This window comes from Castor canadensis, chromosome 16 (assembly GCF_047511655.1).
Source record: "Castor canadensis chromosome 16, mCasCan1.hap1v2, whole genome shotgun sequence".
In the NCBI taxonomy this organism is placed as follows: Eukaryota; Metazoa; Chordata; class Mammalia; order Rodentia; family Castoridae; genus Castor; species Castor canadensis.
Window position 1 is genome coordinate 84,318,258 of NC_133401.1, and position 20,275 is coordinate 84,338,532.

A 20,275-nucleotide genomic window follows, 5' to 3' on the forward strand; every position below is an offset into this window, starting at 1 on the left:
TCTCATTTTTGTCCCTTTCCTTCCCTCCTTTTCCTTTCTGGGCTGGGGATTGGACCCAGGGTCCTATGCATGCTAACCATGTGCTGCCACTGAGCTACACCCCCAGCCCCTTTGCACTGTCAACCGGGAACACTGCTGGTATTGGCTTTCTAAAGAAGGCGCACGGTTCAGGTTCCAGTTCCAACTCCTGAAGTTACCTACTATGTGGAGCTGAGCCTCTTCCACCCATCTGTGCTCTGTTTCCTGCAACTCCACATCACCACTGCAGGACACCAAGTTTGGTCCATCTGAAGTACCACTGGTTGTCCTCATCATCAGTGTTACTACTGCTTCTCAATCCAGAGAGGCATGTTCTAGAAGTACTGCTTCACAACTGGTAGAGAAGCTAATGGAAGGCTGTTTGTGGAAGTGTTGAAACCATAAAACACTCTATTTGTAACCCTATTTGTAATAAGAGTTCCCTGTATTGCAATCAGGAACTGGAGACCCAAAGAGGTATAGGGAATTTGCCCAGAGTTACATGGGAGTTAATCCCATATCAACCATCATCTGATATGATACTTCCTGGCCCAAGCACGAAATTCATTCTGTTCTAGAAAGCTACTAGTCAAAAGAACGAGGTGGCTTCAGGTGCCAATGATTTAGCTGTCACTTCTAGCAAAGATATGCCAGAGAAGAGCCTGTGACATGAACAGCATCAAGGCAGGGGTCTAACTACCCAGGTCTGGGTCCACACAATGGGCCAAAGCCAACGACAGTAAAGAAGGAGGCACCCTTGTACCTCTGAGTGTCTTAGGCTTTTTAGAGGACAAGGATTTGGGAAGCTTCTTACCACTCACACCTAAGGACAGGTGAAAATGTTCAATATTCAGCAAAGAAACCTAATATTCCTTGCTTCTTTCTACTCCATCAATGGCCATCTCAAATTTTGCTACCTGTCTTGAGCAGCTGTGAATGTTCAGCAAGAGCTCTGACCCTGCCCGATCCTCTCCCTCCCTCTTCCCCTCCGTTCCACTAAGCAACAAGATAAATAACTTTTGTCCTGATTGCTCTTTTAGTGCACAAGCTGGAGAAGAAATTATAATCTCTATGGAAGGGAAGCATAGCTGGCCAACCTGACATTGCTGTCACCCTGGAAGCTAGGCATGTTGATTTATTCGTTCCTAGCCTTCTGTTTTCCCTGTCACTGGAACTGAGTTCTTCCATCAATCTTGCCCAGCCAGTAGTATCCAGACACAGAACATGACACCTGTGAGCACTTGGGCACAGTAATGAAGGGCTTGCTGCTGCAGAACAGTGAAATCCTGCTGCCTGACGCTTGGGATGTCAGGCACCCGAACATTTTCATGAGGCTGAAGAGCTGAAGATGAATAAAACACTGGACAGTCATCTGCTACTTACAAGACTCGGAGGTTCTTGAGCCCAGCAAAGTCCATCTTGGTGATTCTGGTGATGTTATTTCTGTCCAGGTCACTGCAATGGAGAGCAAAGTCAGGTCAAGTTTTTGCGGGTAGCACTTATGGTCTATTCAACCCAGCCTGGCTTGCACTGGAGGGATGCTGCCTGTCAAGGAAAAGGCCATCCCAGTGACCAATGACATCCCTTGAGCATGCCCACGTAACCTTAAGGAGACCATACGGGATAAGCTATTCCTTATGTACAAAGTAGAACACTGGTATATTTTAACTATGGCCCCTTCAATTAACACACTTGGCTTTCAATGAGCCCCATTCCCAACTTTCAAATTAGGTTATACAAGTGGACTGGCCCCCCTCCATGTTCCCAAGATTCCTTGGATGGGCACCTGGTCCAGGCCAGGCTTAACTGGCCATAACTGTTTCAGGAATGCATATGTGATTCAGTGATGCAAACTGACAGTAGTTCTCTCTCTTCTGGTACTGCTAAACTGTTTTGGTTGCCAGAAGCCATTTCACCACCACTAAGACAGAGACCAGAACCAGCAGGTGAAAGAGACATTCTTCATGCTCCCCTATGAGCCCGGATGTACTCATGTCTGAAGTCAGACATTTCTATATGTGGATGAGCTAATCTATCCTATCTCCTTCACATTTTGGGTTGAACCAATTTGAATTGAATTTTCTGTCACTTGAAACCAAAAGAAATCTTTTTTGATTTTGCTACAAAGCTAGAGACCAAAAGACAACACAACCTTGCACAAGAGACCAAACAAAACCTGTCCATTTCCTAAATAGTTTTCAAATTCCTCAAGGGCAAAGGCTACATCTCATTCAACTTCATAGCCCAACATGGAGTCCACGCTTGGCACGCAGTGAAGGAAAGTGATACTCGTAATTATGAAAAGACAGCTACGTGGATTACTCCTGCCTCAACTTGTAAGCTTACTCTCCTGAAAATCACCCCCACCCCCACACCCCCGAAAGGAGAATTTGCCACAGAAGAACTGAAAGCCTTCTGGTGTACCATCAGGGTCAAGGTGGAGGGGGCACCATGGGTGGTGGAAAACCAAGGCAAAAGGATTATTGAAATTAAGAATGAACCTGGGAGCAGCTATACAGACACTGTGCTCACTAAAGTCATCTAAGACTACTGGATATAAAAAAGAAAACGTGAATAACATATTATAATTCTCAATATTGGATATTGGACAAACTCATACTTTTATGGCTTCTTTATGAGAAACTTTTCAGGGTTTTTGCTCCTGGTGTTTCTATATGGTGTCTGTAAACTGGCTTTCTTCTAGAACACCTATGTACTGTCATATGTCACTTGGTGTGTCATTATGTGATTCCATCATTGTGCAAACATCCTGGAGTATACTCAATCAATCAAAGGTGGCCAGCATGATATCTCAAGGCAGTATTCTCCTATAGGGTCACTGCCATACATGTTGTCCACCATCGCCCTAGGTATCATGACAGGACACGTGGCTGCACTGGAAAAGAGGCACTTTTCCAGGGACAGATTCCCATCCAAATGCCTCCTCCATGAGGACAGAAAGCAGCCATGCCCCAGAAAGACATGAGTTACACATTTGCATAAGAGGAGCAGGGACATTGCTCAGATTCTAGCACTTTGTAAGAGGAACAAGTGAGTTGGAAGATGGGTTCTTCTCCTGATATCATGGAAATAACTCTGAAATTAAAATCAAGCGAGTCCTTGAGTGACCTCCCTTCCTCATCCAGTTTTCCATCACCTAGAACCACCATCCATGCTGTCTCCTAACCAGCCTGTGACAGAGCAAAGCAGTGGTTTTGCCTTGTCAGACTTCACAGAGGGTTGGTGTGGTAAGAGTCAGGGGCAGGAAGGGAATGCAGAAGGATCCCAGGCAACGGTTAGACATCATGGACAGCCAGGAACCTGTGCCCTCCCGAGTTCCCCACCTGCTCTTTTCACCTCCCCTGGAAGTTGGAATTGTGGCTGGGGACCCTGACAACTGTGGCCAGACAATGCAGCTATGGGTTTCAGTGTAGAATTGCAGCAGCTTGAGCTAGTGGCCACAGCACCCTGTATTTCCTATGAATATCTGTGATGTGAAGTGACACAGAGCGTGCTTCTGAAATGTCCAAGACGAGGCAGGGTAGGGTGTGCTGAGGGTCCCCAGGCACAGCACACAGTGCTCGGGAGCTGGAACTTCAGATGCAACCAGTCCTAAGTTTCCTTGTCTGCCCAGCCACCTACTGAGTGGCCTCATTTCTGAGAATCGGTTTCTCCAGTCAACATAAGGATGTCAACATCGACCTCAAGGGCTTTGTTTGTTTGGTTGGTTTTTTGAGACAGGATCTCACTATTAGCCCAGCTGAGGGCAAACTCCTGATCCTCCTTCCTCAGCCACTACAGTGTTGGGATGACAGATGTGCACCACCATGCCCTGTTTACTTCATGTTTTTATGAGAGTTAAATGAGGTACTTATCCAGCATGTTAAATACTCAGTCACAGGAGGCAAGAGTACTGTAATTAGTTAACCTTCATCCCTCCCCCCCTCCGTTCTGAAATCTCAGCTCACAAAGGGACGTTGACCTTATCCCAACTTTGTGTCTACAAATGAATCTTCCAAGAGTCTCCTCACATACAGGTGAAAACGGGTACATTTGTGACTGTAGTGATAGCACCAAGAGGGGCCCTTCTGCTTCCTCTCCATTGCAGCATTTCTTTGGCACCTATTCCCATGGTATCTGGGTACAGAGTGCTACAGGGGGCCACATGGAGAGGAAGGCTCTTGGCCTTCATCTGGCCCCCCAAAACACATGCTGCCATGAGTCAGAAGCTTAGGGGACTATGGAACTCCAGGCCAGAGGCCAGAACTTAGGCAGAAGCCAGGAAGCACACGTTTTGAGGGGAGTCAGGCTCAGATTACAATCTCTGTCCCACCTGCTACCCCCAGCCCAGCTGTTTGAGTTTGAGTCACTCACTTAACTTCTCTGAGCCTCCTTGCTTGCTGTACCCATCTACTTCCAGACCACAGCACAGTGAGGAACTTGACTAAACACGAGAATTAAACTGACACTGAGGAGGAGCTGTCCGTTGACCCCAGTTCTCCAACCCCCAGCCCAGGCTCTTTGGGACTTTCACCAGATTTCTTGATCTTCAACCTTGCCCATTGATGGAATCTGTACATGTCAGCCAAGGATGAATTGTGAACATCAGGAGGCAGTAGGCTGACTCTGGATGGGGAACAATTACAGTGTCTATAATCATGGGCAGAGGAAGTTGTGGTTTTAAAATACAGCTGCAATTTCTCCTCTGACACACTCACCATCAAGAGGTGTAGAGTGGGTGTCCATTTCCCTTGAACTTGAGCCAGCTTTTGAGGATGCTTGGACAGAGAGGATTGTGGCAGAAATGGTGCTGTTCTCTCTCTCCCTCCCTTCCTCCCTCCCTCTCCCTCTCCCTTCTCTCCCTTTCTCTCTGTCTCTGCCTCACATGCACAATGTCTCTGGCAGGTGAGGCCAGGTAAAGACAGGAATCAGAGACAGTGGTGGGGGTACAGGAAAGCTGCACGCAGAGTCCCAGCCCTAGCTGTTGGAGCCTTTCCAGCCCAGAGGTCAGACACACACCTTTGAGGCTCCAGTCCAGCCCCCACCCTGCGGTAACTTATGAGAAACTTTGAGTCAGAACCATCCAGCTCAACTACTTTTGGATTCTTGACCCACAAAACATGGTGAGAGATGATACTAAATGAATATTAAAGTATTAATGTCTTAAGCCACTAAATTTCAGGGTGTTTCATTTTGTAACAATAGAAAGGAAGAACAGGAAGGAAGAAAAAGCCACCTTCTGGATGTTTGGTTCACCACTAATGATGGAGACCTTCGGTCGTCATGATGGTTAGGGATGGCTCAGAGATGAGATGAAGATGTCATTCTGGGGGCAGAGGGATAAGAACTGGCCCTTCTCTCAGGCTCAGTAAAACTGCATAATTAGGGACACCCATCCCTCCCAGTGAAGCTCAGAACACTGGTCCCAATAATGATCACCACTCACTGGACACTATGGCACACTGGCAAGCTGTCCATCAAACTGTTTTGTGTATGCAGAGACTACATTTCCCAGCTTCCCTTGCACGTGTCCCTGTGACTGAGTTCTCCTCGCTGTTACATCACTATTATGTGGGCAGAAGTAACATGCCATACTGCCTTCAGGCCTGAGCCATAAAACTCCCTACCTAATCCTTCACGCTCTTTCTTGCCCCTCATCTTGGGCTGGATTCAGAAGATACCATGGGGGACTTTGGGGTTTCTAACGGAAAGGAGCCAAGTCCCCAGGTGACTAGAAGGACAGAGACCTCTCCTCCCTTGCCTCCTTATTTACACACAGTAGACTCGGACATGTTCCAGAAATCTCTCCTAAGCCATGGAAATTTGGCTTGACAAATGCATTATCTTAGCTTTCCAAGCTTTTTCTCCCTCTTGCCTTTGCAACAGTTCTGAAAGGTAGACGTCGCTATCTTTCTTCAGCATGTTAAGACACTGTAGCTCTCCCCAACAGCTGATGTTTGCTAAGCCCACACTGTGCACCAAGCACTAGGCTAGGGATTTTGTGCTCATTTTGAGTCTCTAATGCAGCCAGCAATCATTTGTGGTAGCTGCTATTATTGTCTCATTTTTCACAGGAGGATGCTGGAGCTCAGTTTCCTCCAACCCACCCTGCAGAAGATTTTTACACACAAAGAAACTTGCCACGAGATCAAATGCCATAAGTGGTAAGCCTGGGATTTGAACCTGGACTCCGAATGCAGAGGCCAGGTTTTTAGCCATCACATCACGCTGTCCAACTACCACTAGGGTCTAAGGATTTTGTACTTTCCCAGATTATCTACTGCGGGGGTAGGGGGCAGAGAGGGAGAGATGGAGAGAGGGAGGGAGGGAGAGGGAGAGGGAGAGGGAGGGAGGGAGGGAGAGAGAGAGAGAGAGAGAATGAATATAAATGAGAATGCTTAAACAAATAGAATAGGACAGAACAGAATTTCCCTTCCTAGTGTCTTGGCTGCCCCCAAGTTCAGCCAAGATGGCACATTTCCTGCCCCTCTGCAAACCCAAGGAGGAAGGTGCTTTCTGTCTCTGCCCACGCCTGGTGTCTGCCATGGTGCTCATGGTCTGCCGTGTTGCCTCCATCCACAAGGCATCACCATGGTGATCTCCGGCATTGCTTTTCCCCACCCCAATCACTGAATCATAAACCGACACCGAGAGTCAGAGCTCTATGCTATTCTCACATCTGCTTGACACCTTGGGTGGAGCGGGAAGGAAGGGGAACTCAGATCGATGTTGGAAAGATGAAAGACACTGTCTAGGGCAGACTGTTGTCCCTATCCCAGCACATACACATTCACACCCTTCTTTTTATTCACCCTCTGGCATTCCTGCAGAACTTTCTTTGTGCCACGGCACATCGGGAAGGGGAAGGGATGAGTAAAAGTCTACCCAGTGAAACAGAGCCATGTGGAGAAAGCGCTAACAGGAGAAAACGCAGAAGACATGGATTTGAATCTCAGCTTCCTCACTTTTCAACTTGTGACCTTGTGAAGGACACAACTTCTGTGAGCCCCAGATGTTATTGTTGTTGCGACTTTTATAAAATGTGTCCCAAGATTTCAGCTCTACGGGACTATGCTGTAGAGGCCCAAGAGAGAAAGCAAGTGGGAGAGTCGCTTGCAAACATCTTTCAAAGCAGTTCAGCATCCAGTAGGGAGAGCATGTGATGGTGTGATTAGAACACAGCTCGGAAAGGTACTTACCTGTGGTGGTGAGACCTACAGAGGGGCCCTGCTTATGATGGTCCGACCAGATTTCCCCTTCATAATGGTACAGAAGTGTACTCAGATCATCAGCCGTTTCTCAGCAAATTACACAAGCTCTTCAACACTCTTATCACAAAATAGCTTGTGTACCATCGATGATTCTGCCAACTCTGGGCTAAGTGAGTGTGCTTCAAGCGAGCTCAGCTGAGCTGCGACATTTGGTAGGGTAGGTGCCTTAAATGCATTTTTTTACTTACAAGATTTTCAACTTGCAATGGGATAGACTATCCTAAGTTGGGAACATCTGTACACAAAGAGCACACTGCACGCTCAGATCACTTATAAAACTACCTTCCCCTGTACAAATGTACACATAGTGCTGCCTTCAGGGTTTCATGAAAGAAACAAGGGTCTTGACCAAAGGTAAACTTGTGGAAGATGTCACATGAGGCTATTTGTAGCTAACTCACATTGGGCATAATGTCTGTGGGATGGGTAGGAGCCCAGACAGTGTGATCCATAAAGTCCTGTCACTTTTTATGTATTTAAGTCGTATATTTGGGGAGCCATAACCAAGTTGATTAAGAAATTTTAAAGACTACAGCTTGGTTCTTGCCCTCAAAGGGCTTGGAGTCTAGTTGAGGAGACAGACTCAAATTCATGAGATACTTAGAGAAATTGAAAAATTAAATGTTGGATGGGTATAAAAAAGTGAGAAGTGTATGGAAGCGTCAAGAGCAGGAACTCAGAGAAGATGTCCAGAAAGACACAGGAAGGAAGTCAGGGTGGTAAGCCTGGTGACAATGACGAGAACTACAAAGAAACAAAGTGACTGGGACAAGGAAGGAGCTCCTAAACAAGTCTCCTGTAGGGATGACAGCACACTCAAGATCCCATGGTGTGACCTGGAAGAACTGCTCAGGAGAGGAGTGTGAGGGGCCAAAACTTAGATGTCCTTTAGCCTTGATTCCCAGTCAAACCAGATCAAGGGGGCCATGAGGGGGCTTTGGCTCAGTTTCTCTCTGTTCTACCCCTTTCCAGCCTGGGAGGCTGGCCCGAAGGGACCACATCACAGGCTGGCTTTTGAACCCTGTCACCACCCCATGAGGCATGCTGAGACTGGAAGGAAAAACAGACTCTGGACAAGAAGTCCATTCTCCTGCTGGGTCCTTCCCAGAGAGCTCACACAGGTTAGCTAGTTTTGCCACCAAAACTCAAGGCTCCTCCTCAGACTCTGTCCATCTCCTGGTTCCAGAACACTTTGCTTCCTCTAGACTTCTTTGGCTTGCAGGTAGAAACTGCTCACTGCTTCTAGTCCTGGGTTCTACAGCATCCCTGTGGTTCCTGAGCCATACCTGCACCTCTGAAATTGTCTGAAATTGTTCCTGTATAAATCAATCCTCCTTAAATAACCCTACTCTCAGTTTCCACCTATTTTCTGTTTCTTACTGATACATTCTTCCTCCCTCCTTCCTTCCTTCCTTCCTTCCTTCCTCCCTTCCTTCGTTCCTTCATTCCAAGTTCCTTCATTCGTTTCCTCATTCATTCATTAACAAGTATGTCTGGACCATTAACTTTCAGGAGCTATAACAACTGGTAGAATTCAGCTAGAAATACAGTGGCATAGGCCTTGTCTTGAAGAACTCAGAGGTGAGTGAGGAAGAAATAAAGGTGCAATCACCACAGGCTGTGGTAAACATTAGACCATGAGTTAGCTAACGTTCCTTAAAAGAACCAGATAGTAAATAATTTGGATTTTGCCAGCCATACTTTCTCTCATAATTTGACTCTGTTCTGTAGTATGAGAGTAGCTGTAGACCATACGTGAGTGAATGGGTGTGGCTGTGCGCCAAAAGTAGGCCACCGAGAGCTGGACTTGGTTCATGGGCTGTAGTTTATAGACTCCTGCTCTAGACCACGCCAGAGGCATAGATAAAAAGCTTATGAGTGTGAAGGAAAGAGTGTGGGGATTGGAGGGGTCACCTTTTCCGGGAAAAGGTGGCATTTTAATTAAGACCTCAAGAATGAGTTGGGCCCAGCTGAGTTGTCATGAAAATGTGTATAAGGCAGAACAAGGACTCCCAGTAAGAGGAACAGCAGAGAAAAGCCCAGAGGCGTTGCCTTAGGATAAATGCAAGCACATTTTTGTTTTTGGCTGTTAAAGCATGTTGAAAGGAAAAGCAGGTCTTTACTCCTCTTCCCTTCCCTTCCCTCCTTCCCTTTCTTCCATTTTTCCCTTTCTCTTTCCTTTTCTCCTTCCTTTCTTCCCTCCCTCCTCTCTCCCTTTGCTCCTTTCTTCTTGTATCCCTTCCTCCCATCCATCCGTTCCTTCCTTCCATCTTTCCTTTCCTTCTTTTTTCTCTCCCTTCCTTCCTCCTTCCTTCCCTCCCCCCTCTTTGCTCCTTTCTTCCTGTGTCCCTTCTTCCCTTCCATCCGTCCTTCCTTTCTACAGCAAGCCTTTGTTAATCGCCTACTCTGGACCTGGCACATACTTGTGGCTGGGGATAGAATCCTTTTTAAAAGCTTATTCTCTTGGTAAAGCTTCCCCTCTCCTTGACTGCAGGCAGGAGCTGATGACTCGCTTCTAACCAACACAATACAAAGGTGATGGGATGTCACCTTTGTGACATGCTTCCTAGGGCTTTAGTGCTCACATTGCAAGGGAACTCTTTCCCTTTCCCATTGTCATGAAGCAAGTGACTACGTTTGGAAGGCTCTCATGGCCAGGAGCTGAGGGCAGCCTCCACCAACAGCCAACTAGGATCAGAGAAGGATAAGCCAGACCCCGAAGTCCTTGGTACAACACACTGTGCGGGACTGAGAGCTTGGGAGTAGCTCCTTCCCCAGAAGAGCACCAGAGGAGATCACAGCCTAACCAACCCTGTGACTGCATCCTGTGACACCCTGGAGCAGAGGTCCCGGCCAACTATGAGGGATAAGAAAATAAATATGGCAGGAGGCAGGCCACCATAAACAAACAAAAGGACTACAGGCTACACTACAGAAGTAACCAGTAGTGGTTCCAGGTTGTGGTAAATAGAATGAAGATGCAGGGTGAGAAATTGGAGGCCTTGTCTGGGGCAGTCAGGAGGATGTCTCTTGGAAAGAGAGATTGGGTCTGACACCAAGGGGTAAAGGAGGCAGCTGAGGGAGAGGCGGAAGAGAGAAGTTCCCAGGTGGGAAAGCAGAAACAAAAGAGCTGTGAGGGAGAAAGGCATTGGGACCATGTAAGAAAACAAAAGAAAGTCTAGGTGACAGAGCGGTATGACTTCAGGACCACAAAGGCAGTCTAGATAGACTGGAGCACAGGACATGCCTCCAGCGTCAGAACCACAGAGGGGATAAGACAAGGGAGTGAGCAATTTCACACCTACAGTCGCTTTCCCCTGGCATCAGTCCTCACCCCTGTAATCACATTACTCCCCTCAAATGCTACTTTCAGTCAATAGCACTACAGCCAGGGGGTGTCATCACTGTCCACAGCCTGCCTCATTTAAATCTTCCTTCCTTAAAAGCAACTGAGGCCAATAGGAGAAGGGAACCAGGAACTAGAGAAAAGGTGAGATCAAAAAGAATTAACCTAGAAGGTAACACCCACGCACAGGAAATCAATGCGAGTCAACTCCCTGTATAGCTATCCTTATCTCAACCAGCAAAAACCCTCGTTCCTTCCTATTATTGCTTATACTCTCTCTTCAACAGAATTAGAGGTAAGGGCAAAATAGTTTCTGCTGGGTATTGAGGGGGTGGGGGGGAGAGGGAGGGGGCGGAGTGGGTGGTAAGGGAGGGGGTGGGGGCAGGGGGGAGAAATGACCCAAGCCTTGTATGCACATATGAATAATAAATAAATAATAAATAAATAAATAAATAAATAAATCTTCCTTCCTCAGAGCTACAGACACTTATAGGGCACCTACAAGATCTGGGAACCACGCAAGGCATACTGGGAACCACACATGTGCCCACAATTTGCTGACCTTGAAAGCCCTCAATGTCCCCTCCATTCAGATGTACTGTGATGTTATAGGTTGATTCATGTACCCCAAAGCTCTGCTGGCTGAAGTAGCACAGAAGCTCCTGCTACTGTGAATGTGATCTTATTTAGAAATAGGGTAAGCAGGTTAGAGTGACGTCAGGATGGGTGCTGATCCAGTATGATTAGTGTCCTTGTAAGAATAAGAGAGGGACACACACAGGAATAACTGTGTGACAATGCACGCAGAGAGGAGAGCCATGCAGCCACCAGCGAAGGAAGGCTAAGGACTGCTGGGTACTACCAGCAGCCAGGGAGAAGCAAGAAAGAGGTCTCCATGCAGCTCTCAGGAGCACGGCCCTGAAGACATCCCATTTCAGAAGTCTACACTCCAGAAGTGGGACAGAATAAAAGTCTGGCACAAAGCATGTAGCATTTATTACAACAGCCATGGGAAACAGATGAGCCCTGTTTGCAGGCCTGGTCCAGCCCCGGTGTACACCCAACACCTACCCCAGTGGTCATCCCACGTTGACTTCTCCCTTCTGAACATCTAGATCATTCGGCCTCTCCACGACTCGTTCTGGTTTTTCATTACATTTCCTTCCACCTAGAGAGCCTCTGTCATTTCCTGTGCACCTGACTTGTCCCCCAGAGGACAGGAGAGGAGCCCCACGCTTTGTCCCAGACACCATGGATGAAGGAAGGCCCCCTGGAGACAGCAGGAAAGTGTGTATATATTGCCCGTGTCTTCTGGGGGTGCTGAGGCAAAGCGTTTTGTTGGTGGTGTTAGTGGGGGCTTGTGTTTTTTAATATTACAATACCTCCTGCTCCTCCAAAATAATGCCAAAAAAGGTAAACCAGTTGACCTAAGACTCTCATCACAGTCAAAATGACCAGGTGGAGAGGATCTGTCCAAGACTAGAAATTTGGCCCTATGGCCAAAAGATGTCCTTGAGATGACCCCAGGGGCATTTCTCAAAAGCTACCCACATTGTTCTGCCCTAATGGTGACTTTCTGTCTTTGTTTCCTCTTCCCAGCCCATGGATCTCATACTATGTGAATGAAAAGAGAAAACAGCAAGTCTTGAAGAACTATCCAATTCCCACCCCCCCCCACCTGCCCCCTGCGCCCCAGGCAGCTGTGTCTCCCCCATAGAGCTCTCCTCTCCTGTTTTATCTCTCCAGGTTCACCCACCAGGAGGATTATTCAAATATCCTCCGATTTTTGCACTTCATTCAAATTAGTTATATAACCACATACAAGTTTAAAAACATATACATGCATTCAGGAAAGAATGACTGAACTTGATTTTAAAAACTGGCTCCACACTACCACAGTTGTTTGGGAACTAAGCTTCCCTGAGTTAAATTTTTGACTTGGCAACACACTTGCATCTATAATTTTACACCTGCAAAAGCCTACAGCCCTCCCTGTGTAGACAGCTACCTGCAAGAAGAAAAACAGGCCAGACACAGGGACAACCTGGATGCTCAGCTGAGGTTGTGGGAAAGGCTCTATAAGGAGGAAGGATGGGTATGGGGGTCTCTATTTTTCCCTCCTTGCAGCAGAAGAGTCCGTGCTCCTGTCTTGCTCAGTTCAGCTTCATGCTTCAAGACAAAGAGGTATGCATGGGACACAACGGAGCTCTTTGCTAAGGTAGTAGAGTGGAACTTGCAAACTGGTGGCCCCCAGGTGAATTCTGGACTGCAGACATTGTTTAGTCTCATTCTCACTGTGAATTTTACATGTGCAAATTAATTGCCAATTTTGGGGCATTTCATATACAAATCTGGAATTCTAGCCTGTCTCCAAAAAGTCAGACAATCCGATTACTTTCATGGCCACGACAACCTGGTGCCAAGAGACAACTGTGCACTTTGGACAAAGCGAGTATTCTGCAATCCCAGTCCACAGGATCTGCTTCCATCGCTTACTGTAGTTCGTACAGGCACTGGAGTTTGATGCTACAGAACACAGTGTTAAGATGCAGGCCCTGGAGTTAGAGTTGGGCTCAAATCTTACCAGGCTGTGGAGGGTTTAGGAATATTACTGCTAGCCCCTAAACTTCTGTGTCCTCCTCTTTAACATGGGCACAGTAACAGGACTGGCCTCTCAGGATGTTGGGGGAATTTAGTGAGATGATACGTACAAAGGGATTCTGACCTTGGTCTCAGAGTTCCCGCGTCTACCCCAGGCACACCCTGAAGAGAAAGTCAAGAAGTAAGATTACCACCAACTTGTTGATCACTATCCAGGCAAAATGTGGGCACGGGCACAAGTGAGAAGCAGAAGGTGTTGGAAGGACATTGGCATCTTATTAACATTGACAAGGCACCTGGTTTAATCCACATCCCTCCCCTCAAAGCAACCTCTGCTACCCCAGCCATACCCTGTTGAGAGGGAACCAAGGATGTACCTCTCCGAAAAGAAAGAAAATTAAAAAAACAAATAGATCAGTAATCTGCCCCAAAGTCTTCTTGTAACGGCCCAAGGCAACATCTTCTTCTCTGCACAATCAGCCCCAGATGGTGACCACAGTTCTGAAGGGTTCACTCTGTCTGTCTGTCTCCATCAGGCCCAGCCATCCCAAACCCTTCCACGGTCTCCTCAAAAGGTTCTTCTCAAGCCCATCCGCACACCGCCCACGAGAACTCATGATAAAATCACTCCTCAAATAATGGGAGTCAAGAAATGGAAATCCCAGAAGAGTCCGGGTCAGCTTTGGGAACAGTGGCAAGAAACATAGGGACCACACGACATGCTCACCAAACTGTTTCATTTTCCTCCTAAGCAAAACCACGAGATTAAACTTCTAGGCCCTTTGCGCCTAAGTGGGACCATGTGGCAGATTTCTGGTTAAGAGAAAGTGAATGAAAGTAATATATGCCACCTCTAGGCAGGGCCAATATTATGCTGTCATCTGAGACCACGTGTAAAAATGGTGGCGTCCCAAGGTGGAAGGAGCTAGGTTCCTGAGTGACTATGTGGAGTGTAAGCCAACCCCTCACCACCCAGACCAAGTCTGCTGGACTGTGACTTAAGGAAGGAGAATTCTTACAGTTTTATTGGGTTTTGCCATGGATACATCTGGAATTCCTGGTGCCTGCGATGGGGCCTTGTCCATGCTGACAGACACGCCTGGAAATACCCACGAATGGAAACACTGGCCCATAAGGGAGACACCCGTGACTTCCTCCATGCTCTAACTCATAACAAGACCTTGTAGAAGTTACTTCCCATCTTTAAAGGGAGTCAAGTAACTGATTAACCCCAGGGTTACAATCTGTAATTTTCACTGCCTTTAGCTAGAGCCCTAACTTACATCATTTTTAATAAGTTTTGTTTTTTTAAGAAGGCCACTTAACTCTAGTCAATAGAGGTTCAATTGCTACTCGGGGGTCTAAGTAAATTTTTTCCGAGTGAGTAAAAAATTACCCTGAGGGCCAATGTACACCATTTCCCACGTGCCAAGCACTGAGCTGAGCGATCGGGAGCAGGTCTCTTTCAACTGTGGATCCAGCTAGGCAGTGATCCTAGTTTATGGATGAACACACGGAGGTACCTGTCTATGGTCACAAGCTGATAAATGACCAAATGAACATCTATATCCAGGCAGTCTGGTGTCAATCAGAATTAAATATAAGTCCTAAAGGGTAAAAGGCAAATTGAAATGATCCGGCCAGAAGATTTTAGTAACATACCCAAAATTTTAGCTCAATTAATACACTTGAACTTCTCACAACCCAGAACCACATCTTGTTTAAGTTTGACTTTTTCCAGGGCTCAGCTCAATGCCTGACACATAAAAGCCAAAATAAGAAGTCTGCTGGATGGATGAATGATTTGAACTTGAGTTCTTTTTCAACTGTTCTTTTGTTTGTTTTGGTTTTGCTTAGCTTTTTCAGATAGGGTCTCACACCTTTGCCCATGCTGGCCTCCAACTACAATCCTTCTATTTCTGCTTCCTAAGTAGCCGACAAAAGTAATAACTGCCACCGCCACACTTGGCTTGTTTGTTGAGATGGGGTCTCACTAACTTTTTGCCAAGACCAGCCTCAGACCACGATCCTCCTATCTCTGCTTCTCAAGTAGCTGGGATTACAGGATGCTCCACCACATCCAGCTTGTCAACTGCTTTAACGGGTTTCTCTTACCCACCACTGAGCATGGCTTGAGATCCAAAGTCCATGTCAGCGTTTTATTCTACCAGCAAATCTGGGCAGCAGAATGAGAATGAATCTAATTTATTATCCAAACTTGAATACTTTTGTGAGTCAGAGGATGCTGCTAATAATTACAGCAGGAAAAGAGGCAGAAGTTGGGACCGTCCCAGGAAAATCACTACAAATGGTCATCCTTTCTAGAGCCCGAGACACCCCTGGTAGAAGTAGTGAAGATGAATTGCTCATAAGGGGGCCTGGCTGCCCACCATATCTTTGTGCTTGAGGAGCCCCTCCCCCATCCCATCCACTTGGACTTCAGACCCCACTTCTAAGTCCATTACTATCTGCAGGAATGCCGTGGTTACACCCTGAATTGTTCCCCCAGCATAGAGCACAGCCACTGTGAACTTGTAACATAGGTGCAGTGATCTCTTTAAGAAACCAGGAAGGAGCAGCTGGAGGAACGCACTGATTGCTGTAAGAATTTAAACATGGATTGCACTGGAACTGACTACACGCTTCATATAAACACTAATAGAGTGAGTTCAGGCTGAGCTGGAGTTTTAAAGGAAATTCTTCCCTGTAAACATGCCCTGCCATGCCCTAATAACTCTTTAATTTGATGCACATTGGGGAAGGATGACGCGAAGTGATCACAGAATAACTCTAAGGTCTGCTGTGAAGGAGGAGAGGCGGGGGATCTGAGGGGCGGGGGTGATGCAACTTGGAGCTGACACCATCCACCAGAAAGCTGGGCTGGCTCTGTTGCTCCTGTCACACGTGGAGGGAATCTGCTGAGTGACACACAGGAAATCAGAGACAGGTCTCTGGAGGTTCAGCACAGAGAAATTCTGGGTGTCATCGGATGGTATCACAGAGGACTCCAGGTCGGTCCATTTCTAGCCTGCCTTCCCTTGCTGGAGCTAGCAAAAGCATTTCCCGCTCTACTTTCCAGACCAGGAGCTTCCTGTTTCAACTACACTACCAGCTCCTTTAGAGCGAGATGCTGGCCACATATCTGGGCATCGTCCACAGGACTGACACGGCCCTGCAGCCCTGTGAGGTCAGTGGCACAGCTGGTGACAGACAGCTAGCGAGGAGATGCAGCTGCAGGCTCCTGACCCAGACTCCCAATGCATCAATGGGGTGGCCTTCTCAGGGGTAAAATGGCTCACCCACCCTTGCTGAGCCTCCAAGGCTCAGATAAGATGAGGGAGGAGAAAGGATTTCATACATCTAGAGCTGTACACACGTAGGAAATGGGTTCTGTTGGGAAATATACAAATCGTGAGAACAAGTCTGCCAGGTATGGAGTTCTGCTCTTCATCTCCTGTGAGGCCTCACGGAGAATAAGGCAGATCCTGTCACTACTGATGGTTTATGGTTAAGTGAGGTCCAGAGGGGCTGTGTAACCTGCCTCAGGTCACACATCTAAGCGTTGCCTGCAAAGCGTTGGTTCTGGAGGGCAGATCAGGATGGCCTGACGGCCTGCTCTTTTCTCCTAAGCTCTCCAGGAATTGAAGGTACCAGTTTGTCTCCTTCTTTAGCCCAAGAGCAGCAAGAACAAGGAGTGACTGCAGGGTCCCTTCCAAGTCTCCAGGACCCAGTGAAGGACTAAGGAGCTAAAGATTTTGAATCAAATGATTGTGGTCCTTCCACCTCCCTAACCACTTACTTGTAGACCAACTCACCATCTGTGCACAAATGGTATTGGCCAAACTCACAACTGATGCTGAAATCTGCCCAAGGTCATGACCCTGGCCTCTGTGGCTCTCCCATTCCCCAAGATGAGAGGCCTCAGTCTAATGTCCCAGTTGCCTGGAAATGAAGCCCACAGAGCTCATCCACCCACACAGGTCATCTGCCCCAACCAGGCTCATCCGGGCACCATGTCCCACCCAGCAAGCCTCCATCTGCAGTGCCCTCTCTCCAGGTCAAAATGAGTCACAGCTGTCAGGAAGCAGGGCCGAGGACTGGGGAAGACTTCAGCAGAACAAAGAAGAGCTGGAAAGGAAGAGAATGTCTTTCCAGTGAGACAGTGGGACTGGGCAGGCCCACCAACCCCGTTCAGCGGGAGCCACTCTCTGCCATCTGGCACTGATAAAAAGCCAAGGGACAGGAAGTAGGCCCATCTGATCCTCCAAGCAGCTCTTCACGACCAGACCCAAGGAAGGCAAGGCTCTCTCGTCATCCACAAAACCATATCTTGCTTATTATGACAATTTAAAAACGCCTCTGATTATTCCTTGGAGAATCCAATTTGCTTCCTTTGTAAAGAGGAAACAACTCTGGGTTTGGGAGGTGGGGATGTTCCATTTATCTTGAGGGGAGAAGTCTGTTTCCCATTATGAATCACGTTCTATTTCTAAGTCTATTTGTGTGGAATAAATCTCTATGCTTTACACAGAGAAAGAATTTGCTTTTTACGCTCCTACAAATATCCATGAAGACTTACAAGGAGGAGGGTCTGGTTGTGTTCTCAGCTGTGTCACAAAGATTGGGTTTCCATCCCTTTCTTTGAAGAGGGACATTTTTATTCATTCTGCAAAAATCAGCAGTAGCCCTGAGTCATTCAGCAGACCTGCCAGAGCCTACCATGGAGCAATTTACCCAGTCACCTCTTAGACTTGCAGACAGTGCCATGGCCCAAAGGCAGCCTAGAAAGTACAGGTTACCATACACACCCAACTGTCCAAATCTGGGTGCACCAGACTGCACCCTATAGGACAAATCTAACCCACTGCCTGTTTTTCTATGGACCAGGAGCTAAGAATGCATTTTGAGCTTTTACACAGTTAAAAAAAAAATCAAATGGATAGTATTTCATGACACATAAAAATTACATGAAATTCAAATACCAATATCCTTAAGTACAGTTTTCTTGGAACGCAGTCACACTCAGCCATTTTATATTCTGTTCATGGCTGCTTTTGGTCTATATGGACAGAATTGAGCCCACTGTCATTCCACTAACACTCTATGATCCCCAGAATCTAAATAATCACTTGTGACTCTTTATACAAAATGTTTGATGACCCCAGATCTGGAAGCTTCTATAGTCCAGCAGGGGCAAAAACAAGGAAAAAGTGGTCATTACAATGACAAGAATATTCGTGCAGCTATTGTATGTAAGTGAAGGACCATGGATAAACTTAGGTTTACCCTTGGTGGGCACTGAGGTCAAACTCAGGCTCATCCCATCCTGGCAGACGGAAGAAGCAACAAGACTCTGAGGAAGTTATGGACTCTCTTGCCTCCATTTCAATATGTGTAAAATGTGGACCGGTTGTAACACAGGCATCCTCCTCCTTAGGTTGGGGTGAGAAATGGGTAGATTTATTCATGCCAGGTCCTAAAACAATATGTAGAGCATATGTGTGCACCGTCCCTGTGCTGTTAGTATTACCAGGATCACTGCCCAGCAACCCCAGGGGCCACTGTTCAATATGGCAGCCTGGGACAGAGTGTATGATAAGGTGATCCAGGAGCTCACTAACATGGAGGCCTTGGTGACAGCTAATATTATAATGATGCCAGCAGGGAGAGGTTTTGGAAAAAAAGAGGAGGAACAGATAGGCATTCCAGGTTGGAAGGGGCAGGTCCCATGCATTTTTACTGCTACATGTTTCACTCTTCTGTTTTGAAAGAGAGTGAAAAGAACAACTTCAAATAAATGATGGGGAGTCAAGACCCCAATGCCTACCCCTGCCTTTCTTCCAGCTCATGGTCCCAGCTCAGGCTTTCTGAGTTAGGTCCCCAACACCCATCCCTGTGATTGCACCTTGCTCCTGGTCCCTCAAACTCCCAGACTCTGGGCTATTTTAAGCCCAAATTAAAGACTCCTCTCTCATGTGAATGGCTGCAATTTCAGGCTGTGGTTTGCTTACTCTGACGTGGCTTGGGGCCTGGTGTGGAGCGTGGTGCAAGGCATAGGGTGAGATTGTTTGCAGTAACTGTGTCACTGCGGCACTCTCCATGGAAAACATAAGCCATGGACACAATGGATGGACAAATAAAACAGTGGGAGAGCTCTACAGAGCTGCAGAGGCTGCTAAGAATAACAGCACATTAGAAACAAGCAAGGCCTAAAAGCTATGCGGGACTTCCACCTACTTTCCCTCAACCCAAGTCGGCAGTGTCTCTTCTGCCTCTTACAGCAAGGGTCATTGGGCTAACACGGGCATCTCTATATCCATAACCCTTGCCATAGACACACATCACAGGCAGAGCCCAGCAGGCTGAGACCATAGGCAAGGCCTGCAGGTGTACCTGTGCTCTGGGTTGATGGAAGTTGGCAGGTGAGGACAGAAGAGACTGGCTGGGGCAAGTCAGAGGCCTTCTGAGCTCCCAGCATTGACAGGTGTTCTCTGGTGGACAGTGCCTGACCTGGAGGAAGTGTGGCTCAGAATCCACTTTGTCCCTTCCCTCTACCCCTCACTTCTCTTGCTCTGAAAGGGGCAGAAATGAGAAAGCCTTCAGGTTATATTTGGAAGAGAGTCACCATGGTTTCTAGAAGTTCTCATTTGAACCTGACCATACATTTCCACTGTGGCCCAGTAGACCAGGCTCATTCTGGTCTGCCAATTCCATTGTGGAAACTTACTCAGCTGTTCACTCAATTTTTTTCCTCCTTAGGCAGACACTGTAAGTACAGCTGGCTCCAAAGACAACATGTCCAAGTCCACAAGGCCACTGGGAGCCTTATGTTTGCAGGACCTCACACAGACATGAAGGAGCACATGGCCCCTGAGCTGAGAGCTCACCACCAAGAATGGCTGCCCACCACTGAGGCCCACTGCACAGACTCCTTTTTGTTTGGCTGGCAGAAAGTTGTCTTTAAAATCTTCCTATCAGTCCACTTTGTACTGCTCTGACCAAATACCTCAGGGTCAGTGAACAGGTGAAAGAGAAGAGG

The 20,275-nt window shown here is 47.2% G+C and overlaps 1 protein-coding gene across 1 annotated transcript in view; it reads right to left on the minus strand.

Moving 5' to 3' along the window:
• Slit3 (slit guidance ligand 3) overlaps positions 1–20,275 on the minus strand; it is a 557,919-nt gene that overhangs the window by 511,567 nt on the left and 26,077 nt on the right. The window contains exon 2 of the mRNA XM_074057753.1: positions 1,402–1,473. Within this exon, the coding sequence (XP_073913854.1) occupies positions 1,402–1,473 (72 nt within the window). The remainder of the gene's footprint in view (positions 1–1,401; positions 1,474–20,275) is intronic.